Source organism: Triticum aestivum, chromosome 7A (genome assembly GCF_018294505.1).
Source record: "Triticum aestivum cultivar Chinese Spring chromosome 7A, IWGSC CS RefSeq v2.1, whole genome shotgun sequence".
Classification (NCBI taxonomy): domain Eukaryota; kingdom Viridiplantae; phylum Streptophyta; class Magnoliopsida; order Poales; family Poaceae; genus Triticum; species Triticum aestivum.
Window position 1 is genome coordinate 274555086 of NC_057812.1, and position 25830 is coordinate 274580915.

Sequence of the window (25830 nt, forward strand, 5' to 3'; positions counted from 1 at the left end):
TTCAGGTTTTCTACAACCGGACATTAACAAATTCCCATCTGCCCATAACCGCGGGTACGGCTTTCGAAAGTTCATAACCCTGCAGGGGTGTCCCAACTTAGCCCATCACAAGCTCTCCTGGTCAATGAAGGATATTCCTTCTAGCGGGAAGACCCGATCAGACTCGGAATCCCGGTTATAAGACATTTCGATAATGGTAAAACAAGACCAGCAAAGCCACCCGAATGTGCCGACAAATCCCGATAGGAGCTGCACATATCTCTTTCTCAGGGAAGCTGACAGGTTGGACCAACACTCAGAGGAGCACTGGCCCGGGGGTTTAAATAAAGATGACCCTTGGGCAGGCCTACCCAAGGGAAAGAAAAGGTTAGGTGGCAAATGGTAAAACCAATGTTGGGCCTTGCTGGAGGAGTTTTATTCAAGGCAAACTGTCAAGGGGTTCCCATTATAACCCAACCGCGTAAGGAACGCAAAATCCGGGAACATAACACCAATATGACGGAAACTAGGGCGGCAAGAGTGGAACAAAACACCAGGCATAAGGCTGAGCCTTCCACCCTTTACCAAGTATATAGATGCATTAGTTAAATAAGAGATATTGTGATATCCCAACAAGTAAACATGTTCCAGCAAGGAACAACATCTCCATGTTCCAACAAGGAACAAACTTCAATCTTCACCTGCAAGTAACAATGCTATAAGAGGGGCTGAGCAAAGCGGTAACATAGCCAAACAACGGTTTGCTAGGACAAGGTGGGTTAGAGGCTTGGTTCAACAATATGGGAGGCATGATAAGCAAGTGGTAGGTATCACAGCATAGGCATAGCAAAAGAGCGAGCAACTAGCAAGCAAAGATAGAAGTGATTTCGAGGGTATGGTCATCTTGCCTGAGATCCCGCAAGGAAGAAGAACGAGTCCATGAAGAAGACAAACGGACGTAGTCGAACGGTTCCTCACAAATGCGACGTAATCGGAACCACCCCGAAGAAGCAACACCAGAAAGAAGCACACAACATAGTAAACAACCAACACATGAACATGGCATGATGCACAATCAAGAATGATGCATGTTCGGTTTAAAGAGGGCATGACATGTCAAAGTGCACAAACAATCCTACAAATTAAGTGGAGCTCAACATGCAACGGAGTTGCATATTGAAGAAAACACCACATGACTTATTTAGTTCTCTCTCGTTACCCAACAAGGTTAAATGTTGTTAGCATGGCAAGAGGTGAAGCATGATGAAACTATCTAATCTAGGCAAGTTTAAATGAGGCCGGAACAACAAAACAACAAGTCCGGAAACTCCTCATATGCATACATTAGGTTTGGTACTGTTCTGCCCTAAACACATTTTTAGAGTTATTAAACATGCAAGAAAAGTGCACCATGTTAAACTAGGCAATTTTCTACCCCATTTACATATAAAGTTTGTTAAAAACGGAGCTACGGTTATTTAGTTATGAATTAAATCATTTTAGCATGTTATTTAAGCAAATTAAAGCAACATCATTTTAAACATTTCAAACATGCAAGGAAGTTGGATATTATTATCCTACACAAAATTCTAAGCAACTTTCATATATAAAACATTTTAATAAGATGCACGGTTGATGAGTTATTAATTGCATGAACTCTAGGGACTTCTCTGTAAAACTGGCAAACTCTGGATAAAATGATAAAATCGTTGTACTGAAAAAAAACACAAACGGGCTGGATCTGTTGGACCAACAATGCAAAGGGGGGTTTCTCACCCAGTGGGCCTGGCCCAGATTGGTAGAGAGGTAGGCCGAAAGGGGGGTGCTGGGCCTTGGAGAGCCTGGAAGGGAGGCAGCCCAGGCACGGTGTTGGGGCGTCGTGTTCGTTCGACGCGGTCACAGGCGAAGGTGAGGCAGCCCAGGTGCGTGCGGTCGGTCGTGGGACTTGCGCGATCAACGCGGGCGGGCGAGGCGCTCGTCGTCTCGTCCTGTTGCTCGAAGCGGGGAGCACAAATAGGCGAGGCGGACGCATGTGGTACTCCGGCAGCGACAAGATGGAGATGGGTCGTCGTGAGAGCTCGGGATCTCTGTCGAAGAGGGAAAAGCTCGTCTCACTCGCACAGAGGCGAGGCCGGCAGCGGCTACGCTAGAACGGGGGGGGGGGGGACGGCGGCGCCCTCTGCCGGATGAGGACGATGGCCAGACCAGGGACAAGGCAAGGTGCAGATCCGGCAAGGCGGCTCCATTCCCGGCGGCATCCGACGGATCTGGCGAGGTGGTGGCCGTGCTCCTTCAGGAAGCCTCCAAGGCGGCGCTGCGTTGAAAACAGAGAGAGATCGTGAGGGAATGGGAGAGGGGGCTTACACGAAAAGGGAACGGGGAGAGGGAGTAGAGGCACAGCCTGGTGGTCGAGGACGCTAGCGGCGGCATGCTCCGGCGAGGGACTTCCGGCGGGGAGGGATCGGGCAGCAGGCGCTGGTAGGAGGCGGGCGATTGTGATTGGGTGGATCGGGCAGGGAAGATCCCGAGGGGGATTTGGAAAGCGGCGGCGGGCGATGGGACACATCTCCTAGATTTTAGGGTTGACTGTTATATAGGTAGGTTGGTTAGGTTAGGGGCTACTCGGTCCATCCGATCGTAATCGGACGATCACGAATAAAATATCTACGGAGTCTAAATAAGAAAACGGTGACGTTTTGCAAATGTTTGGGGATGATCCGGACACAACGGTGGCGACAGTCCGGGTCGGGTTCGGGACAACTTTCGGACACGCGCGAGGGGGGGGCTACGGGCTGACGAGAGAGGTTAGGATGGACCTGGAGGTAGGTAGTGGGCTGTGTAGATGGTCTCGCGCTGAGAGAAGAGAAGAGAGGGAGGCCCGGCGACTGTTTTCGGAGACCGAAAACGTCCGACGTGTGCCCGGCTATAATGCCGCTATAGTTTAACGGTTGGGCTATCAGACGAACTCCGAATGCGATGAAACTTGACACGCAGTCTATCTACACTATAATAAGACCACACGCCAACTTTCAACCCATTCCGAGAACATTTTCTGGCCACTTATAAAATACTATTACGGACATGCCGCGGGCGCGTGCAAGTGTGTCTAGGCTCAGAACGGACAACGGAGAGAACCGGAAGACCCGGATGGATGTAAGTTTTGAAAACATGATGATGCAATGCACATGATGACATGACAAGATGCAGCACGCAAGCAAAGACAGCGAAATAATTGGAAGACACCTGGCACATTGGTCTCGGGGCGTCACAAGATCTATCTCCCCTGGTAGTGCCACTGTCAGCGGTTCTACAGCCCCTACGGGCGGTACAACCGCTAGAGCGGTACTACCGGCGGAGGATCCGGTACAACCAGAGTATATCAACCACCCAGCATTGTTCTATCTTCTCTGTTGCCGCAACATGTTCCTTTTCTGCTAGTGTGTGCAATCCTCTCATCCTTGCTGGGTTTTGTGTGCTCTTTTCATGTGTGTGTTCAGGTGGCTCTAGTTCTCGCTCTGCTCCTCGCAAGACCAAGAAGAGGGCACGAAGGACCTTGTGCCCGGTTGTGTTTGATGATGAAGAAGAAGTTGTGATTCCCACCAAGCCCACTCGTCGTGAAAAGTTTGCAGCTGCTAAGCAACATGTGGTTAGGCCGTTGCATCGTTGGAAATCCAAGGAATGGGAAGCCTTCCGATCAAAGAATTTGTATGAGGTTCCCATTGCTCCTCGTTGGACCACTGTTCAGTTCCGGAATGAGATGCAAGTGCGGATTGTTCATGAACTCTTTGAGCACAACAAGAACAGATATACCAAGCAGTGGACAATTTATCTTGACCATTGGAGGAACAACCTGGAGTATTTTGGTGAGGCGCTGGCTCTCTGCGAGGAGTTTGATCTTGTCAAGCTCATGTCAGTCAACTGTGACTTTGATGTTCAACTCATTCATCAGTTCTATGCCACGGTTCATTTTGGGGAAGATGACACATGCACTCTCACCTTCATGTGTCGTGATGAATTGTTTCAAGTTCCCTGGAGGGCATTCTGCAATGCTATTGGGTACGAGGATACCGGTCTGGAAGGAAGGGGTGGCATTCGTCATCATGACTTTCCTGAGTCCATGCCTAAGGAGAATCTTGCCCCTCTGTACATTCGGGGCCGTGGGATTATTGGAGAATCCAAGGATTTGGAGAAGGTCTATGACATCATGCACCGAGTGTTCCACAATGTGCTCTTGCCCAAGGTGGGCAATCAAGATGAGATTCATGGTTATCTGGTTGATTTGATGGTTGCTATGAAGACCATGGTGGGGACAGGGGCAACGTTTGATGTGTCCAATTGGATGTGGCATGAGACGTACAACATGGTCATCTACCGTAAAGTCCCAATCTATGCTCCGTTTGTCATGTGCTTTCTGAACTCTGTGTGGGCTGTTCCTCGTCCTGGAGAGCTCCTCACTTCTCCAGACAACCTCACTGTTCATGAGGTCAAGCTCCTTAAGAAGAAGAAGCATGCTGAGCCTCGCTTCCCTGCCAATGCTCGTGAGGATGTCTATGCTACTTCTGACGATGAGGACTTTGAGATGGAGCCAGGGGCCAAGCCCTCATGGGTGGCCAAGCTCACTGCCAAGGTGAAGAAGACCTTTTGTCTCCAGGCTGACATCCAGAAGAGGATGTATGAGGCACATGTCAATGAGAAGCTTGCACGATGTCGCCAAATTGCAATGATGAAGCACCTCAACATGCCGGTTCAGAGTGGCTCTGAGAAGAGCATCACCCCGGAGGAGCGTTGGATATCTACCCATAGCACCTGGACTGATGATGAAGCCCCTCCCCAGCCATCCTCCTCGTTTGCAGCAGCTGACAATGCCATGGAAGAATCTGATCACGACGACGATGACGACTCTGATGATGACGATCCAGATGCGACTGTGGAGTCAGAGGAGGACGCCTGAGCTTTGGGACGCTAGCTTCGCTCTTTTCCTTTTTGGTGTCTTGATGCCAAAGGGGGAGAGGGTTCTATAGGTCTCGGGGATTTGCATGGGTTTTTCTTTTTCTCGTTTTCTCGTGTTGGTCTTTGTTCGTGGACTTGTTTCGTTCCTTGCTGAGTGTGAGACTTGTTACTCCTGTTACCTTTCCGTTCATCGGTCATTATCGTTATTATTGCACTCTAAGTATTATATTGTCTCTGTTTTTTATGTTTAGAGTGGTGAGTCTATAAAATCAAGGGGGAGTCTAGTCTTGAAAGTGTTGGGGAACGTAGCAGAAATTCAAAATTTTCTTACGTGTCACCAAGATCTATCTATGGAGAAACCAGCAATGAGGGTAAGGAGAGTGCATCTACATACCCTTGTAGATCGCTATGCAGAAGCGTTCAAGAGAATGCGGTTGAAGGAGTTGTACTCGTCGTGATCCAAATCACCGGAGATCCTAGTGCCGAACGGACGGCACCTCCGCGTTCAACACACGTACAGCCCGACGACGTCTCCCATGCCTTGATCCAGCAAGGAGAAAGGGAGAGGTTGAGGAAGACTCCATCCAGCAGTAGCACAACGGCGTGGTGGTGGTGGAGGAGCGTGGTACTCCAGCAGGGCTTCGCCAAGCACCGCAAGAGACGAGGAGGAGAGAGGTAGGGCTGCGCCAGGGAGAGATCAAATCGTCTTGTCTTGGGCAGCCCCAAACCTCAACTATTTATAGGAGGAGGGGAGGAGGGTGCGCCCCCTCTAGGGTTCCCACCCCTAGAGGGGCGGCAGCCCTAGATGGGTTGGAGGGGGCGGCCAAGAGGGGGAGAGAGGGAGGCGCACCACTAGGTGGGCCTTAGGCCCATCTGAGCCTAGGGTTTGCCCCCTTCCACTCTCCCTTGCGCCTTGGGCCTTGGTGGGGGGGGGGTCGCACCAGCCCACCTGGGGCTGGTCCCCTCCCACTCTTGGCCCATGCAAGCCTCCGGGGCTGGTGGCCCCACTTGGTGGACCCCCAGGACCCTCCCAGTGGTCCCGGTACGTTACCGATAAAACCCGAAACTTTTCCGGTGACCAAAACAGGACTTCCCATATATAAATCTTTACCTCCGGACCATTCTGGAACTCCTCGTGATGTCCGGGATCTCATCCGGGACTCCGAACAACGTTCGGTAACCACGTATATCTATTCCTTATAACCCTAGCATCATTGAACCTTAAGTGTGTAAACCCTACGGGTTCGGGAACCATGCAGACATGACCGACATGTTCTCCAGTCAATAACCAACAGCGGGATCTGGATACCCATGTTGGTTCCCACATGTTCCACGATGATCTCATCGGATGAACCACGATGTCGAGGATTCGATCAATCCCGTATACAATTCCCTTTGTCTAGCGGTATTGTACTTGCCCGAGATTCGATCGTCGGTATCCCGATACCTTGTTCAATCTCATTACCGGCAAGTCTCTTTTACTCGTTCCGTAACACATCAGCCTGTGATCAACTCCTTGATCACATTGTGCACATTATGATGATGTCCTACCGAGTGGGCCCAGAGATACCTCTCCGTTTACACGGAGTGACAAATCCCAGTCTCGATTCGTGCCAACCCAACAGACACTTTCGGAGATACCTGTAGTGTACCTTTATAGTCACCCAGTTACGTTGTGACATTTGGCACACCCCAAGTATTCCTACGGTATCCGAGAGTTGCACAATCTCATGGTCTAAGGAAATGATACTTGACATTAGAAAAGCTTTAGCATACGAACTACACGATCTTTGTGCTAGGCTTAGGATTGGGTCTTGTCCATCACATCATTCTCCCAATGATGTAATCCCGTTATCAACGACATCCAATGTCCATGATCAGGAAACTGTAACCATCTATTGATCAACGAGCTAGTCAACTAGAGGCTTACTAGGGACATGGTGTTGTCTATGTATCCACACATGTATCTGAGTTTCCTATCAATACAATTCTAGCATGGATAATAAACGATTATCATGAACAAGGAAATATAATAATAATCAATTTATTATTGCCTCTAGGGCTTATTTCCAACAGTCTCCCACTTGCACTAGAGTCAATAATCTAGTTCACATCGCCATGTGATTAACACTCACAGGTCACATCGCCATGTGACGAACATCCAAAGAGTTTACTAGTGTCACTAAACTAGTTCACATCATCATGTGATTAAGACTCAATGAGTTCTGGGTTTGATCATGTTTTGCTTGTGAGAGAGGTTTTAGTCAACGGGTCTGCAACATTCAGATCCGTATGTACTTCGCAAATCTCTAGGTCATATTATAAATGTTGCTTCCACGCTCCACTTGGAGCTATTCCAAATGGTTGCTCCACTATACGTATCCGGTTTGCTACTCAGAGTCATTCGGATAGGTGTTAAAGCTTGCATCGATGTAACCCTTTACGCCGAACTCTTTATCACCTCCATAATCGAGAAACATGTCCTTATTACTCCAAGGACAATTTTTGACCGCTATCTAGTGATCCACTCCTGGATCACCTTTGTACCCTCTTGCCAGACATGTGGCAAGGCACACATCAGGTGCGGTACTCAGCATGGCATACCGTATAGAGCCTATGACAAAAGCATAGGGGACGACCTTCGTCCTTCCTCTTTCTTCTGCCGTGGTCGAGCTTTAAGTCTTAACTTCATACCTTACAACTCAGGCAAGAACTCCTTCTTTGGCTGATCCATCTTGAACACCTTCAAGATCATGTCAAGGTATGTGCTCATTTGAAAGTACCATTAAGTGTTTTGATCTATCCTTATAGATCTTGATGCTCAATGTTCAAGTAGCTTAATCCAGGCTTTCCATTGAAAAACACTTTCCAAATAACCCTATATGCTTTCCAGAAATTCTACATCATTTCTGATCCACAATATGTCAACAACATATACTCATCAGAAATTCTATAGTGCTCCCACTCACTTCTTTGGAAATACAAGTTTCTCATAAACTTTGTATACACCCAAAATCTTTGATCATCTCATCAAAGCATACATTCCAACTCCGAGATGCTTACTCCAGTCCTTAGAAGGATTGCTGGAGCTTTGCATACTTATTAGCATCTTTCAGGATTGACAAAACCTTCCGGTTGTATCACATACAACCTTTCCTCAAGAAAATCGTCGAGGAAACAATGTTTTGACATCCTATCTGCAAGATTTCATAAATAATGCAGTAATCGCTAATATAATTCCAACAGACTCTTAGCATCGCCACGAGTGAGAAAGTCTCATCATAGTCAACTCCTTGAACTTGTCGGAAAAAATCTTAACGACAAGTCGAGCTTTCTTAATGGTGATACTTACCATCATTGTCCGTCTTCCTTTTAAAATCCATCTGTACTCAACAGCCTTACGACCATCAAGTAGTTCTGCCAAAGTCTACACTTTGTTTTCATACATGGATCCTCTCTCGGATTTTATGGCCTCGAGCCATTTATCGGAATCCGGGCCCACCATCGCTTCTCCATAGCTCGTAGGTTCATTGTTGTCTAGCAACATGACTTCCAAGACAGGATCACGTACCACTCTGAAGTAGTACGCATCCTTGTCATCCCACGAGGTTTGGTAGTGACTTGATCTGAAGTTTCATGATCACTATCATAAGCTTCCACTTCAATTGATGTAGGTGCCACAGGAACAACTTCCTGTGCCCTGCCACACACTAGTTGAAGAGACGGTTCAATAACCTCATCAAGTCTCCACCATCCTCCCACTCAATTCTTTCGAGAGAAACTTTTCCTCGAGAAAGGACCCGATTCTAGAAACAATCCCTTATTGCTTTCGGATCTGAGACAGGAGGTATACCCAACTGTTTTGGGTGTCCTATGAAGATGCATTTATCCGCTTTGGGTTCGAGCTTATCAGCCTGAAACTTTTTCACATAAGCGTCGCAGCCCCAAACTTTTAAGAAATGACAGCTTAGGTTTCTCTAAACCATAGTTCATACGGTGTCATCTCATCGGAATTACGTGGTGCCCTATTTAAAGTGAATGTGGTTGTCTCTAATGCCTAACCCATAAACTATCGTGGTAATTCGATAAGAGACATCATGGTATGCATCATATCCAATAGGGTGCAGTTATGATGTTCGGACACACCATCACACTATGGTGTTCCAGGCTGTATTAGTTGTGAAACAATTTCCACAATGTCTTAATTCTGTGCCAAACTCGTAATTCAGATATTCATCTCTATGATCATATCATAGATATTTTATCCTCTTGTCACGACGATCTTTCAACTTCACCCTGAAATTACTTGAACCTTTCAATAATTCAGACTCGTGATTCATCAAGTAAATATACTCAACATCTACTCAAATCATCTGTGAAGTAAGAACATAACGATATCCACTACATGCCTCAGCACTCATTGGACTGCACACATCAAAATGTATTACTTCCAACAAGTTGCTTTCTAGTTCCATTTTACTGAAAACGAGGCTTTCAGTCATCTTGCCCATGTGGTATGATTTGCATGTCTCAAGTGATTCAAAATCAAGTGAGTCCAAACGGTCCATTTGCATGGAGTTTCTTCATGCATATACACCAATAGACATGGTTCGCATGTCTCAAACTTTTCAAAAACGAGTGAGCCCAAAGATCCATCAACATGGAGCTTCTTCATGCGTTTTATACCGATATGACTTACGTGGCAGTGCCACAAGTAGGTGGTACTATCATTACTATCTTTTTGGCATGAACATGTGTATCACTACGATCGAGATTCAATAAACCATTCATTTTAGGTGTAAGACCATTGAAGGTATTATTCAAATAAACAGAGTAACCATTATTCTCCTTAAATGAATAACCGTATTGCGATAGACATAATCCAATCATGTCTATGCTCAACGCAAACACCAATCTCGATGGTAGAGGGAGCGTACGATATTTGATCAACCTTGGAAATACTTCCAACACATATCGTCATCTCACCTTTAGCTAGTCTCCGTTTATTCCGTAGCTTTTATTTCGAGTTACTAACACTTAGTAACCGAACCGGTATCTAATACCCTGGTGCTACTAGGAGTACTAGTAAAGTACACATTAACATAATGTATATCCAATATACTTCTATCGACTGCAGCCTTCTCATCTACCAAGTATCTAGGGTAATTCTGCTCCAGTGGCTGTTCCCCTTATTACAGAAGCACTTAGTCTCGGGTTTGGGTTCAACCTTGGGTTTCTTCACTAGAGCAGCAGCTGATTTGCCGTTTCATGAAGCATCCCTTTTTGCCCTTGCCCTTCTTGAAACTAGTGGTTTCACCAACCATCAAAAATTGATGCTCCTTCTTGATTTCTACTTTTGTGGTGTCAAACATCGCGAATATCTCAAGGATCATCATATATGTCCCTGATATATTATAGTTCATCACGAAGCTCTAGCAGCTTGGTGGTAATGACTTCGGAGAAACATCACTATCTCATCTGGAAGATCAACTCCCACTCGATTCAAATGATTGTTGTACTCAGACAATCTGAGCACAAGCTCAACAATTGAGCTTTTCTCCTTAGTTTGTAGGCTAAGAAAATCGTCGGAGGTCTTATACCTCTTGACGTGGGCACGAGCCTGAAATCCCAATTTCAGCCCTCGAAACATCTCATATGTTTCGCGACGTTTCAAAACGTCTTCGGTGCCTCAATTCTAAACCGTTTAACTGAACTATCACGTAGTTATCAAAATGTGTATGTCAGATGTTCGCAACATCCACAGACGACGTTCGAGGTTCAGCACACTGAGCGGTGCATTAAGGACATAAGCCTTCTATGAAGCAATGAGGACAATCCTCAGTTTACGGACCTAGTCCGCATAATTGCTACTATCAACTTTCAACTAAATTTTCTCTAGGAACATATCTAAACAGTAGAACTAAAGCGCGAGCCACGACATAATTTGCGAAGACCTTTTGACTATGTTCAGGATAATTAAGTTCATCTTATGAACTCCCACTCAGATAGACATCCCTCTAGTCATCTAAGTGATTACATGATCCGAGTCAACTAGGCCGTGTCCGATCATCACGTGAGACGGACTAGTCATCATCGGTGAACATCTTCATGTTGATCGTATCTACCATACGACTCATGCTCGACCTTTCGGTCTCTTGTGTTCCGAGGCCATGTCTGTACATGCTAGGCTCGTCAAGTCAACCTAAGTGTTTCGCGTGTGTAAATCTGTCTTACACCCGTTGTATGTGAACGTTAGAATCTATCACACCCGATCATCACGTGGTGCTTCGAAACAACGAACTGTCGCAACGGTGCACAGTTAGGGGGAACACTTTCTTGAAATTTTAATGAGGGATCATCTTATTTACTACCGTCGTTCTAAGCAAATAAGATGCATAAACATGATAAACATCACATGCAATCAAATAGTGACATGATATGGCCAATATCATATTGCTCCTTTGATCTCCATCTTCGGGGCTCCATGATCATCATCGTCACCGGCATGACACCATGATCTCCATCATCATGATCTCCATCATCGTGTCTTCATGAAGTTGTCTCGCCAACTATTACTTCTACTACTACAGCTAACGGTTAGCAATAAAGTAAAGTAATTACATGACGTTTATGTTGACACGCAGGTCATAAATAAATTAAGACAACTCCTATGGCTCCTGCCGGTTGTCATACTCATCGACATGCAAGTCGTGATTCCTATTACAAGAACATGATCAATCTCATACATCACATATCATTCATCACATTCTTCTTGGCCATATCACATCACATAGCATACCCTGCAAAAACAAGTTAGACGTCCTCTAATTGTTGTTTGCATGTTTTACGTGGCTGCTATGGGTTTCTAGCAAGAACGTTTCTTACCTACGCAAAAACCACAACGTGATATGCCAATTGCTATTTACCCTTCATAAGGACCCTTTTCATCGAATCCGATCCGACTAAAGTGGGAGAGACAGACACCCGCTAGCCACCTTATGCAACTAGTGCATGTCAGTCGGTGGAACCAGTCTCACATAAGAGTATGTGTAAGGTCGGTCCGGGCCGCTTCATCCCACAATGCCGCCGAATCAAGATTGGACTAGTAACGGTAAGCATATTGAACAAAATCAACGCCCACAACTACTTTGTGTTCTACTCGTGCATAGAATCTACGCAATAGACCTAGCTCTGATACCACTGTTGGGGAACGTAGCAGAAATTCAAAATTTTCTTACGTGTCACCAAGATCTATCTATGGAGAAACCAGCAACGAGGGGAAGGAGAGTGCATCTACATACCCTTGTAGATTGCTATGCGGAAGCGTTCAAGAGAACGGGGTTGAAGGAGTCGTACTCGTCGTGATCCAAATCACCGGAGATCCTAGTGCCGAACGGACGGCACCTCCGCGTTCAACACATGTACAGCCCGACGACGTCTCCCATGCCTTGATCCAGCAAGGAGAAAGGGAGAGGTTGAGGAAGACTCCATCCAGTAGCAGCACAATGGCGTGGTGGTGGTGGAGGAGCGTGGTACTCCAGCAGGGCTTCGCCAAGCACCGCAAGAGACGAGGAGGAGAGAGGTAGGGCTGCGCCAGGGAGACATCAAATCGTCTTGTCTTGGGCAGCCCCAAACCTCAACTATTTATAGGAGGAAGGGAGGAGGGTGCGCCCCCTCTAGGGTTCCCACCCCTAGAGGGGCGGAAGCCCTAGATGGGTTGGAGGGGGCGGCCAAGAGGGGGAGAGAGGGAGGCGCACCACTAGGTGGGCCTTAGGCCCATCTGAGCCTAGGGTTTGCCCCCTTCCACTCTCCCTTGCGCCTTGGGCCTTGGTGGGGGGCGCACCAGCCCACCTGGGGCTGGTCCCCTCCCACTCTTGGCCCATGCAAGCCTCCGGGGCTGGTGGCCCCACTTGGTGGACCCCCGGGACCCTCTCGGTGGTCCCGGTACGTTACCGATAAAACCCGAAACTTTTCTGGTGACCAAAACAGGACTTCCCATATATAAATCTTTACCTCCGGACCATTCCGGAACTCCTCGTGACGTCCGAGATCTCATCCGGGACTCCGAACAACATTCGGTAACCACATATATCTATTCCTTATAACCCTAGCGTCATCGAACCTTAAGTGTGTAGACCCTACGGGTTCGGGAACCATGCAGACATGACCGAGACGTTCTCCGGTCAATAACCAACAGCGGGATCTGGATACCCATGTTGGTTCCCACATGTTCCACGATGATCTCATCGGATGAACTACGATGTCGAGGATTCGATCAATCCCGTATACAATTCCCTTTGTCGAGCGGTATTGTACTTGCCCGAGATCCGATCGTCGGTATCCCGATACCTTGTTCAATCTCGTTACCGGCAAGTCTCTTTTACTCGTTCCGTAACACATCATCCCGTGATCAACTCCTTGATCACATTGTGCACATTATGATGATTTCCTACCGAGTGGGCCCAGAGATACCTCTCCGTTTACACGGAGTGACAAATCCCAGTCTCGATTCGTGCCAACCCAACAGACACTTTCGGAGATACCTGTAGTGTACCTTTATAGCCACCCAATTACGTTGTGACGTTTGGCACACCCAAAGTATTCCTACGGTATCCGAGAGTTGCACAATCTCATGGTCTAAGGAAATGATACTTGACATTAGAAAAGCTTTAGCATACGAACTACACGATCTTTGTGCTAGGCTTAGGATTGGGTCTTGTCCACCACATCATTCTCCCAGTGATGTGATCCCGTTATCAACGACATCCAATGTCCATGGCCAGGAAACCGTAACCATCTATTGATCAACGAGCTAGTCAACTAGAGGCTTACTAGGGACATGGTGTTGTCTATGTATCCACACATGTATCTGAGTTTCCTATCAATACAATTCTAGCATGGATAATAAACGATTATCATGAACAAGGAAATATAATAATAATCAATTTATTATTGCCTCTAGGGCATATTTCCAACCGAAAGTGTGCCCATGCTTTCTAACAGCTAGTTCCTATTGGGGCACATATTCAGGGGGAGTTCCGTCTAGATTTCATTGACTTATCTCTTGCAAATCGTGTTGTTGTCATCATCCACCAAAAAGGGGGAGATTGAAAGGGCATTTCCCTACTTTATGTTTTGGATGATGATGACAACCCTTTGTTGGCCTAATCGTGTGCTATATATTTCAGGTTCTCGATGCTTAGGCTTACATCGGATTTCTATTGCCTCTCGTAGGAAAAGATCAGAGACGTGTCCTCTACGCTTTTATTTTCTTTGGTCGTAGAGTTCCCGTACTATCAAGAGGGAATCCTCATTAGGAAGCTCTGGGGGAATCTTTTCACGTACACTTTCCTCTCCCCTCATTTGTCTTCCTCAGTTGTGAAAGAGAGTGTTCCCCCTATCTTTCCTTTTGTTTTCTGCTCTTCCCACCAGTTGTACCGCCCCCTGGAGTGGTTGTACCGCTGGACCTTGTCGCTCTCCAGCTTTTACCGAGCGGTTGTACCGCTGCCTCTGGGTGGTGGTACCGCCACCTTGCTCAACAAAGGCTAGGGCGGTGGTTCCGGCCATGCACCGCTCAAGTATCGCTCAAGGTTCTGTTTTGATGCGGTTCTCGAGCGGTGGTGGCCCGGTTGATCCGGTCGATCCTCGTTGAACGGTACCACCGGTGGTCTGAGCGGTTCTTCCGCTCAGAACTTCGCCGTCCAAGAGCTCAAGGCCATGCGGTTGTTCCGGTCTTGCACCGCTCAAGTACCGGTCTCGTCTCTGTTCTGAGGCGGTAGTTGTGCGGTGGTTGGGCGGTTGGTCCGGTCATTTTTCTTAACCGGTACTACCGCCCAGTGGCCCGGTTATACCGCCTGGTAGGGTTCTGCAGCTACACCGTGAGTCCCGGTTGTACCGGGACAAGGACCGGTTGTACCGCTACGGGGCTGAAAACGCAGCAACGGCTGGATTTTTAGGGTTGCTATATAAGAGTCTTTCTCCCACCTACCACTACCACTCTCACCTTTGACCTCTCTTACTCCACCATTAATGCACTTCAAGCTCTCTTGCCTGATCTCTCTCCATAGCCACTCAAACTTGTTGATTTGCTAGGGATTGAAGGAGGAGACCTAGATCTACACTCCCACCAAAGGATAATTGCTTCCCGCATAATTTCTTGTGTGGATTTTGTTACTCTTGGGTGTTTGAGCACCCTAGACGGTTGAGGTCACCTCGGAGCCATATTCCATTGTGGTGAAGCTTCGTGGTTTCGTTGGGAGCCTCCAATTAAGTTGTGGAGAGAGCACCAACCTTGTTTGTAAAGGTTCGGTCGCCGCCTTCAAGGGCACCAATAGTGGAATCACGACATCTCACATTGTGTGAGGGCGTGAGGAGAATACGGTGGCCCTAGTGGCTTCTTGGGGAGCATTGTGCCTCCACACCGCTCCAACGGAGACGTACTTCCCTTCAACGGGAAGGAACTTCAGTAACACATCCTCGTCTTCACCATCTCCACTCTTGGTTATCTCGTGCCTTTACTTGTGCAAGCTTATTTGTGTTATATCTCTTGCTTGCTTGTGTTCCTATCCTTGCTGCATCATATAGGTTGCTCACCTAGTTGCATATCTAGGCAACCTACTTTGATGCAAAGTTTAAATTGTTAAAGAAAAGCTAAAAATTGTTAGTTGCCTATTCACCCCCTCTAGTCAACTATATCGATCCTTTCAAAGGACTTAGCTATTGGGAATGTGAAAACCCGTGGAAATAAAAAAAAAGTGCTCCTTCTACTGAAGTGGGGCCCGCTACTTCAAGGCAATGAATCGGATTCCACAAGTGGCATTCGACAATAAGAATAAGTTCAACAAGATCGTCATCAACCTCCTTTGCCTTCATCTCAAGCACAAGATGATCAAGAAGAAGAGGAAGAGGAAGCTCAACCCCCCAAGAGACTATCACGAGTTCGAGCTGGAGTGAACAAAAATCATCTCATTGATCAAATCATAACTGACATAAATCAAGGGCGAATCACTCGATCCAAATCAAGGGAGACTATCACGATCAGCTAACTTCAAGTGCATAGCACCATGGACCTGCAACCTTCTTCACTCCCTTGCTATCGGCTGCCTGGACGCATTGCAGATCCTCATCAAGTTCACCGTGCTTGATCTGATTATCTCAACACCAGAACAAAGTTTTACCACATCTTCGCCCTGCTGGAGACGTGACCAATACAATAAGAAGGATCACATGGAGAAAACGATCTCAAAAGGAGTTTTCATCAGTTTTTTCCTCAAAAGTGGCTCGATTTTGAGCTAACCAAGTGTCCCAAGATATAGTCGCTAAGCCAATAGTATAAAACTTTTCCCCACAAGGGAGAAAAGTGTAGCACCATGCAAAATACTGCCAATAATTGTTCGGACACAAGTCAGTCCCAAGCACCACTCCGATGGATTGGCAGACCACCCGAGCCTGTGGACATGTGAAGAAAAGATGTTGAGACGACTCTGGTTCTCTAAAGAAGGAACGACTAGGATTATCAGACCAATTTCCTTATTGCATCACTTGCCGAGTAAGCACAACGTCTTAAATACAACTACCATAGAAATATTTGAATTTTGAGAGGTAGTTTAGCCTTCCAAATCCATTTGAAATTGCATCCTCTAGGAGGTTTCTCTAACCACTTATACATGGATTTGGTTGTGTAACAAGCTGTCTTGTTTAACCCTCAGTTTACACTGTCTTTCTCATCAAATAATTGAATGTTAGAAATACATTCACATAAAGTTTACCACCGCCCCAACATATCTGTGTTGAGTCTTCTCCGAAACAAGATACATGTGTCAACAGTATAAAATTTACTAACACTACAATCTTATTCAACACAGATATCAAAAAAGTTGAGGAAATTGGACACAAAATAGGGTTAGCCCATCGATGGAGTACTTCCAACTCTAGCTAAGTCCCAGATTTAACTTTAATTTTTGTACAAATCATGTACTCCCTCCGTTCCTAAATATTTGTCTTTTTAGAGATTCAAATGGACTACCACATACGGATGTATATAGACATATTTTAGAGGGTGGATTCACTTATTTTGCTTCGTATGTAGTCATTTGTTAAAATCTTTAGAAAGACAAATATTTAGGAACGGAGGGAGTATAATAAGTCTTTGATTTTCAGAAGAGCTTAACAGGGGAGTCTGAAAATCTGGAACTCACTGTAGCCACAGTCTTGTTAGCTAGGTATCTGCCCTTCACAATGTCTTGTGCCACATCATTTTGAGTCTTTTCCACCACCATTTGACCATAAGACTTATATTTTGTTTCTAAGATCGTTTACTCCCAAACTCCCTTTTTCTTTAGACCAACAAATCTTGTTCCATTTGACAAGGTGCCATCTTTTCGCTGTGCGTACTTGTCTCTCGGTGCCGTGTACTCCCTCTGTTCCTAAATGTAACTCTTTTTAGAGATTTTACTACAAATACATACAGATGTATATAGATATATTTTAGAGTGTAGATTTATTTATTTTGCTTCGTATGTAGTTTATAGTAGATTTTTTAAAAAGACTTATATTTCAGATCGGAGGGAGTAAAATGAACGGTGGAACAAGCAATCTTTGCACGGCCAGCCGGCTTCCCCAACGGCACAGCATCCGACCGTCCAGACCGTCTCCCGCGTTGCTTCACAGCACAAACCCGATGGAATCTTGTTGCCAAGGACAAAGGAAACGTGACAGGTATCAGTGCGCACGAACATTCTACAGCCGTCGGTTCTCTCGGGTATATGGCGCAGCTGCCACGTGCAGCGTCTAGCAGCCGTAGATGGCGCGGCACGCAGCCCTACGCGGCCACGATCGTGGCGCGTATTAACTCTCCCTTTCCCCCCGGGTGACACCGCGTTCCGCACTCCAACCTGTACACACCCGTCCCGTCCCGCGGGCAGCATAAGTAGGGCGCGCGTGGGCCGCCGCGGCCACGAATAGAGGCGGCCATGCAGGATCTCGCGGCGAGCCGCAGCGCGGGACACGGCTGACCCCCCGTCGACGCGCCAACAAACGCGGCACGCCCACGCGCGGCCCCGACGCGAGGAAGGCAGGGAGAGGGGAAGAGAGGGGGCAGTGCAGGGCAGGAGCGCCTTCGCGGCGGGCTCGGCGAGGGAGGTGGCTCGATGGGGGGCTGCTACTCCGCCTACGCCTGCTCGCGGAAGCTGCGCGGCCGCCTCGGCAACCTCTCCTTCGTCCTCCCCGTCACCGAACGCGACGCCGCCGCCGCCTCCGGGGCCAGCACCAGCAGCGCCCGCGCGGGCTCGGACCGCTCCTCCAAGAAGAGCGACCACGGCAGCTCCAGGCGCAACAATGGCGACGGCCCCGCCGGCGGCACCGAGGAGGAGGAGCTCGTGGCCAAGATGACGTCCGCGGAGTTCGGGCGGCGCTACGTGCTGGGGAAGGAGCTCGGCCGCGGGGAGTTCGGGGTGACGCGCCGCTGCAAGGACGCCGCCACGGGCGAGGCGCTCGCGTGCAAGACCATCCGGAGGCACCGCCGCCGGGGCGGCCGCGGGGCGAACCGCAAGGCCGCGGGTGGCGGGGGCGCGGAGGCCGCCGCGAGAGCCGCCGCCGCCGCCGCGGCGGCGCACGCGGCCGACGTGCGGCGGGAGGTGGCCATCATGCGGCGCATGTCAGCCCGCGGTGGCTCGGCCGTTGTGCGGCTGCGAGAGGCCCGCGAGGACCAGGAAGGCTCCGTGCACCTCGTCATGGAGCTCTGCGAGGGCGGCGAGCTCTTCGACCGCATCGTCGCCCGCGGCCACTACTCCGAGCGAGCCGCTGCCAAGATCTTCCGCACCATCGTCAACGTCATCCAGGTACGCAACCCGCATGCAAGATTCGTTCAAGAACACCTCAACACGCTTCTCGATCAACGTTCTTGCGCACCAATCTCGCAACGAAGGCGACGAACTAAGTTTCCATTCGAACGCAGTTGTGCCATTCGAACGGGGTGATCCACCGTGATCTCAAGCCGGAGAACTTCCTGTTCGCCAACAAATCCGAGGACGCCCCCCTCAAGGTGATCGACTTCGGCCTCTCGGTGTTCTTCAACCCCGGCGATCGCTTCACGGAGGTGGTGGGGAGCGCCTACTACATGGCCCCCGAGGTCCTCAAGCGCAACTACGGGCAGGAGGTGGACGTGTGGAGCGCCGGCGTCATCCTCTACATCCTCCTCTGCGGTGTGCCGCCCTTCTGGGGGGACAACGACGAGAAGATCGCGCAGGCCATCATCCGCGGCGGCCTCGACTTCAACCGGGAGCCTTGGCCCAGGGTGTCCGGCAACGCCAAGGACCTCATCAGGGGGATGCTCGACCCCGACCCCGCCGCCCGGCTCACGGCCGCGCAAGTTCTTGGTACCGCACCATTGCACTTCTACTGATTAGCACGTGGTGTGGATGGACGTAGAACTAACGCAGGCATTGTGTTTGTGATTGGCAGAGCACCCGTGGCTGAAGAACGCGGAGACGGCGCCGAACGTGTCGCTGGGCGAGGCGGTGCGGTCTCGGCTGCAGCAGTTCTCGGCGATGAACAAGTTCAAGAAGAAGGCGCTGGGCGTGGTGGCGCGGAACATGCCGGTGGAGGAGCTGGACAAGTACGTGCAGATGTTCCATCTCATGGACAAGGACAAGAACGGCAACCTGTCGCTGGAGGAGCTCGTGGAGGGCCTCCACATCAACGGCCAGCGCGTGCCGGAGTCGGAGATCAGGATGCTGCTCGAGGCCGCGGACACGGACGGCAACGGGACGCTGGACTGCGACGAGTTCGTCACGGTGTCGCTGCACCTCAAGAAGATGACCAACGAGAAGTACCTGGCGGCGGCGTTCCGCTACTTCGACAAGGACGGCAGCGGCTTCATCGAGATCGACGAGCTCCGGCAGGAGCTGGGACCCAACGAGCAGGCCATCCTCGAGATCATCCGCGACGTCGACACCGACCGGGACGGACGCATCAGCTACCAGGAGTTCGAGCTGATGATGAAGTCCGGGGCGGACTGGAGGAACGCGTCCCGCCAGTTCTCGCGAGCCAACTTCAGCACCCTCAGCCGGAAACTATGCAAAGAAGAAACTTCCTCCTCGTGATTCGTGAATTCAGTTTGTTCGACCGCTAGATGTGATTCTTTTTGTGCATGTAAGCTGCAGAGTTAACGAGATCAACTTAGGCACGAACAAATGGACGTACCTGGGGTTGTGCAGTGACAAGAACTGGAAATGAATGAATGATATTTTCTCACACACAAAAAAAAAATGCTGCTTCATCACACGTCATCCGTAAGTGCAGTGTTTTCTTTTTTGGAAACACTACCGCCCACATGTGTGGCACTTCTTTAACTCGTTTGTTCACATACCTGGATCACCGTTGATTCAATTTTGCATGAATCTTGACACTAGGAGGCAGATTTCATGTGCCAACTTCTCTAACTCGTTTGTTCACATACCTGGATCGCCGTCGATTAGATTTCATGTGCCATATAGGACAGGGCCGATGGTGTGTAGTTAGTTCGCCTTGTTGAATATAATGTTTATTAGGAAAGACAAGATAGATTAGGATTTGTTCTGACTTATCTTGTACTCTAAGTAGATGATTTTACTTCTATATATATGCCCACGAGGCTCAAGCAATACATCAACAATTTCATCAAATCCCTCTTTCCCTTCTAACATGGTATCTATCGCAAGTCGATCTTAAACCCTAGCCGCCGCCGCTACCGCGCCCGCGCGCCGCCCCCGGGGCGGTCGGCCTCCATGACCGCCACCGGGGGCCGTGCTGCTTGTACCTATGGTTTGTCCGCCGGTCATGTTGACCGACTGTCCTAGAGAGTCTTTTCTCCGAGCCTTGCTCTGAGGTTTTCTCTCTCCCCGTCGGTTATCTTGATCGCGCGGTTTCTTTTTGGTTTTCTGATCTATTCTTGACCGGTTTGCGTCACCCACCGCCGCCATCGACCCCGAGCGCCTCTACTCCGACCCCGGCGTGACCAACCGGCCTCTCCTCCGACTCGACGGCCACGCGACCGAGGCGGCCCGTCAAGGCCAGCCGCCGTCCGCGCGTCGGTCTGTCCGTCACCGTCTTGCTCCGACCGGGACACCTGCATCGCCCCGACCCGGCGGCCTTGCGCCATGCGACGACCAATCATAGTCGTCGCTCGCGCGCCGGCCCGCCCATGGATCCACATCACTCGCCTCCGCCGCGTTTGCATGGCGGCCTGGCGGTCTACCTCGCCGGCCTCCTCCTCAGCTGCAGCGGGACGGCTGCGTCGGCTGCCTCAACTCGGGCGCCGCTGCTCTGTTGGTCGCTCGGGCCTCGCTGCCCGGGTGCCGGTGTTGCTTTGGCAGCCTGGGTGTTGGTGCTGACAAGCTCGTCCGCACGACGTCCCACGCCGTCCGTCGTCGCCAGCTTCACTCCGCCGCCACCACCCCTCCATCGAGCGGCGTCCCCGACCTCACGCGCGATCGGCTTGATCACCCGTTCGCCGCCGCGATCCGCCTCACCTACGCCACTCGACTGACCTGGCCCGTCGGTTACGCGCGCCTCCACAGGTCCCGTGAAGATCGTCCCCGAGTTCAGCGCGCCTCTCCACCGACAGAGCATCGGGCTGCCGCTGCGTCACCCCGTCGGGCCGCAGCGCCGCCGCTGCGTCGCCCCTTCGGGCCGTAGTGTCGCGATACGCGGTCCCTCCCGCCGCCCCGAGGCCATCCCCGCAGTTGCATCGACTCGCGAACCGCCGTTGTGTCGCCCCTTCGGGGCGCAGCGTCGGGGCCCGCGGTCCCCGCCGCCCAGAGGTCTTCCCGCCATCGCCCCGACCCGCCTGTCGCCGCTGCGTCGCACCTTCAGGCCGTAGCGCCGCGGCCCGCGGTCCGCTCCGCCGTCACCGTGCGTCGACCTCCTGTGGTATGCGTCGCGCCGTCTTCCTTGGCGCGGGAACGCCACCGTCCGCGCCGGTCTTCGTCACGCTGTCAGGGTTTTTCGCCTGCTTTGAGCACCGCCGCCGCACTCCTAACCTAGCCGCCGCCGCCGTCGTCAGGCTGCTGCCGTCGCTCTTCTTTGGCCGCCGCCGCCGCTACCTCCATAGCCGCCACCGCCCGTCCACCCCCTTCGTCTTCGTCCAGCACCAGCTCATCGCCAGCGTCGCCGTCATCTACCCCGACCGCTTCATCTACTCTGACAACCGCAGACGACATTGGCCCCGCGCCGATTGGCGCCGCAACCGTCGTCGAGTCCTTCTCTCCTGGCCTCTCCGACCTCTTCAACATGGCGTACAGCTCGTGTAGGTCCCAGTCTACGCATGCCTGATGCGGGCAACACCGTCGCGTGCCTTCGTCCACGACGTGTCCCCGGGCCTGGCAAGCCTGGTGCGGTGCTTCGTTAACTTCGTCTTCGACCGTCTACGCATGCCCGGTGCTGGCAACATCGACGCGTGCCTTCGTCTATGATGTGTACCCAGGTTTGGCAACCCCGGCGCGACGCCTCGTCAACACCGTCTTCTCCCCGGCGCACAACTCTTCGACACTACTGCGCCCATGCTAACTTGGTGCCCCCTTGCACCCGCGGATCCACGGCGACTTACGCGACACCGGCCACCCCGACTCGACATCGACCATGGCATTCTTCGCACGGCTACCTCGACCACGGCTCCACCACCCACGCTCTCGGCTACATCGACCAACGACACAAAGGGCTACCGCCTCCTTGAGCAACCTCGTTGGTTTTCACTCCAGCCACGACTCCGCGATGCGTCGACCGTTACGACTGTGGGGGGGGTGTCCGTCGGCTTGCCTTCGGATTCTTCTCCAGTCTCACCGTCTGCGTCGCTACCGTTGTGACTACGAGGGGATGTTGAGTATAATGTTTATTAGGAAAGACGAGATAGACTAGGATTTGTTCTGGCTTGTCTTGTACTCCAAGTAGATGATTGTACTCCTATATATATGCCCACGAGGCTCAGGCAATACAATGAACAATTTCACCAAATCCCTCTCTCCCTTCTAACACGCCCGCACGTCATTTCTTCCTCGGACGACAGCAGTTGCGAGTCGGGGCATAAGGTGGAACTGCCGTCGCGCCCGCACGCCGCGCACGACTTCGGTTGCCGTCTCCCACGACTCGCCATTCCCTCCTCTCGATGTGGTTTCTTTGCTCCCCTTCGCATTCATTTATCCCCAACCCACTATCCATAGCAATTCCATTCGATTGGAGGAGGAGACAAGAGGAGGAGGAGGAGGCGGCGGCGGAAGAGTCGATGGCATTCGCGACCGTTGCTGGGGTTCACCGGACTAGCCGCGGTGAGAAGGTAAGGCTATCGAAGCTTGTCACATTCCTCCCTGTGAAATCTGTCCCCTCCCTCTGTGGTCACATTCCCCTCGAGTATTCTCGAGATTCCGGCGGATTTGCGGCGCTCTGGTGTCCCCGTCGGCGGTGGAGTCGCGTGTTTGCCATTTAGGGCGGCATTGCGCAGTTTCGTCGCCGTCGCGGTGGTAGTCATGCCGGTGAGGCTCGCCTGGTCGGCAACCACATCTGTATATACGTGAGATTAGTTCCTGCATTTGCCTGTGCAAGCGATTTCTAGTTGTTAGTTCTGATTTGCCTCGAGGCTATGGTCATCACTGTTTTTAGGGTGTTTTTCGTTGTTGAATCCAGGGTATGATAGTTGTGAATGAACCCTAGATCTAGTTAGGTGCATTTCAAAGTGTAGGATAATGACAGTCATGGCAATTTCAACACCCTTGTTTTGTCCCCAACTATCATCACTGATGGCAACTAATTTTCTGAATCAACTATGTCAGTTGCCATGTCATATGTAAGATAATGTCAGTTTATGAGATCCAAGTCAATGAGTAATTTTTGTGTATGATTTCTATATCTAGGTAGTTGCATATTTAAGTGTGTGATAATGTTAGTCACGGCAATTCATTGCATTTGTTTACCTACAACTATCCTCTAAGTGGCAACTAATTTTGTGAATCAACTATGCCAGTTGCCATGTCATATGCAGAGTAATGGCAGTTTGACTGTACAATAGACTCACTATGTTGCCATGCTGATTTGTGATAGCACAACATTTTTTGATTGCATTACATGGCAACTCATTTTTTACGAGGCCAGGGTGTGAGTTGCCACATTATGTGTTGTAGACTGGAAGTTGTGTGTCCTATTTGAAGTGCCTTAGCTGCCACATCTTTTATTTGTTAACATGGCAACTTGAACCTAGTAGATGTGACCTGTACTTTTATGAAGCCAATGTGTTAGTTGCCACATTACATGTTGGACAATCCTAGTTGGGTGCTCCTTTGTACTGCCTCAGTTGCCACTTTTAATAGCGCCAACATGGCAACTTGATTCTGCTACATGGCAACTGCTTCCTTAAGAAGCACACACATATCCAGTTGCCATGTTTCTGCATTTGCTTTTTAAGTTGGTTATTTTTCTGCCTATTTGTGCATGTTCGGCACATGGCAGTTACTTCCTTTTTCAGATGCTAAAACTTTGGGGTAACCATGGCAGTTTTCATTTTTGTTTATCAATGATATCTAGTGAATCGTTACTTCGTGCATCTCTGTCCGCATCTGTCGGCTGTGTTTTCATTTCACGCTAACGTGTTTTTGTTCTTATTGTAGCACAATGGCTCGTGGTGACCATCAAGATGATGATGATGACTTCATGGAGTTACCGCCACGAAATCGTGCGATTGGTCATACAAAAGATGGCGATGAGGTCACTCTCCCCCTATGTTCTAATTTGACATTGAGTTTTCAATCTTCTGTTAGAACTGAATTTTTACTACATTGAACATGGCAACAAATGATCCTCTTTGTGTTATGCAGAAGAAGAAACGTCAGCTTAATAGGGCTTCGCAAGAACATCTAACTATATTGACCGAGGGATTTACAGATGAGCAGAAGGGAGCTTCCAGTGAGATGGGGATGTAGGCTGTGATGGTCGGTGCAAGAACCTAGTAAATCCTGTATGTGACTGGCTCGGTGAGATATATGAGCCTGTGTCTAGGGAATTCATGATTTCGGGACATGGAAGACTGCCTTTGGATGAGGAATCTGTGTTCTGCACTTTGGGTGTGCCCCGTGGAGAAATCAAAGTGACGTATGAGGTGAATAATAAGATTGAGGAAGCTTTGTTCGCCCGTTTGTTTCCTGGAATGGCATCCATGCCTAATACGACTGTGCTGGCAACTTCGCTGGAGGTCATGAGAACGCATGACGAGGTATTTAAGATGAAGGTGCTCATGTACTTGATCTCAACTGTCTTTGCGCCTACCACATCTCTTCACCCAAGCAACAAGTGCTTCCCTATCCTGGTGAATGCTCTCTCTATTTATTTTTCCATACAATCTTTTGATTTTGATGCCACGCAGAAGCTAGTCACTGTCAGTTTTTATGTTTTTATTGAATGCTGATGCGGCATCTTTTTTGTCCTGAATTTGTGTTGTGCAGGCGAATCTGAAAGACGTTAAGAACATGAATTGGTGTAAATTCATCGCGGACTTCCTGCATGATGCATTTTCAAATAAGATGTACCAGAAGGGTTGTCGCTTGCACCTAATGGTATTTTCCACTACTCTTATGCAAATGCTCTTATCATGGTTCATTCTTTCCTAAATCAACATTATAGATGTTCATAAGTGTGAACCAACTTGTTTTGCATTTTTCAGTATCTCTGTTCGGCTATAATCTGACAACCAACAGCTTTTAACTGAATTTTTGTTTTTCCTTTTTTGATGGCAACCGTAGGCGATCGTGCATGGCAACCCTTTTGTTTCATTTTTCCGTGAATCTTTACATGTCAAAGAGAATTTTGTTTGTTCCATGGCATCTGTAGTTGATGCCTACAAGGAAATTACATTTTTCTACAACACACATAGTGTTCACTTCC

At 49.5% G+C, this 25830-nt stretch overlaps 1 protein-coding gene across 1 annotated transcript; it reads left to right on the plus strand.

Moving 5' to 3' along the window:
- The first annotated feature begins 17823 nt into the window (after positions 1–17823).
- On the plus strand, positions 17824–20113 carry LOC123153429 (calcium-dependent protein kinase 21). The gene is made up of 3 exons (XM_044572557.1): positions 17824–18767; positions 18884–19304; positions 19390–20113. The coding sequence occupies exons 1-3, from the start codon at positions 18078–18080 to the stop codon at positions 20028–20030; spliced, it is 1752 nt and encodes a 583-aa protein (XP_044428492.1). The 5' UTR covers positions 17824–18077; the 3' UTR covers positions 20031–20113.
- Positions 20114–25830: the final 5717 nt, after the last annotated feature.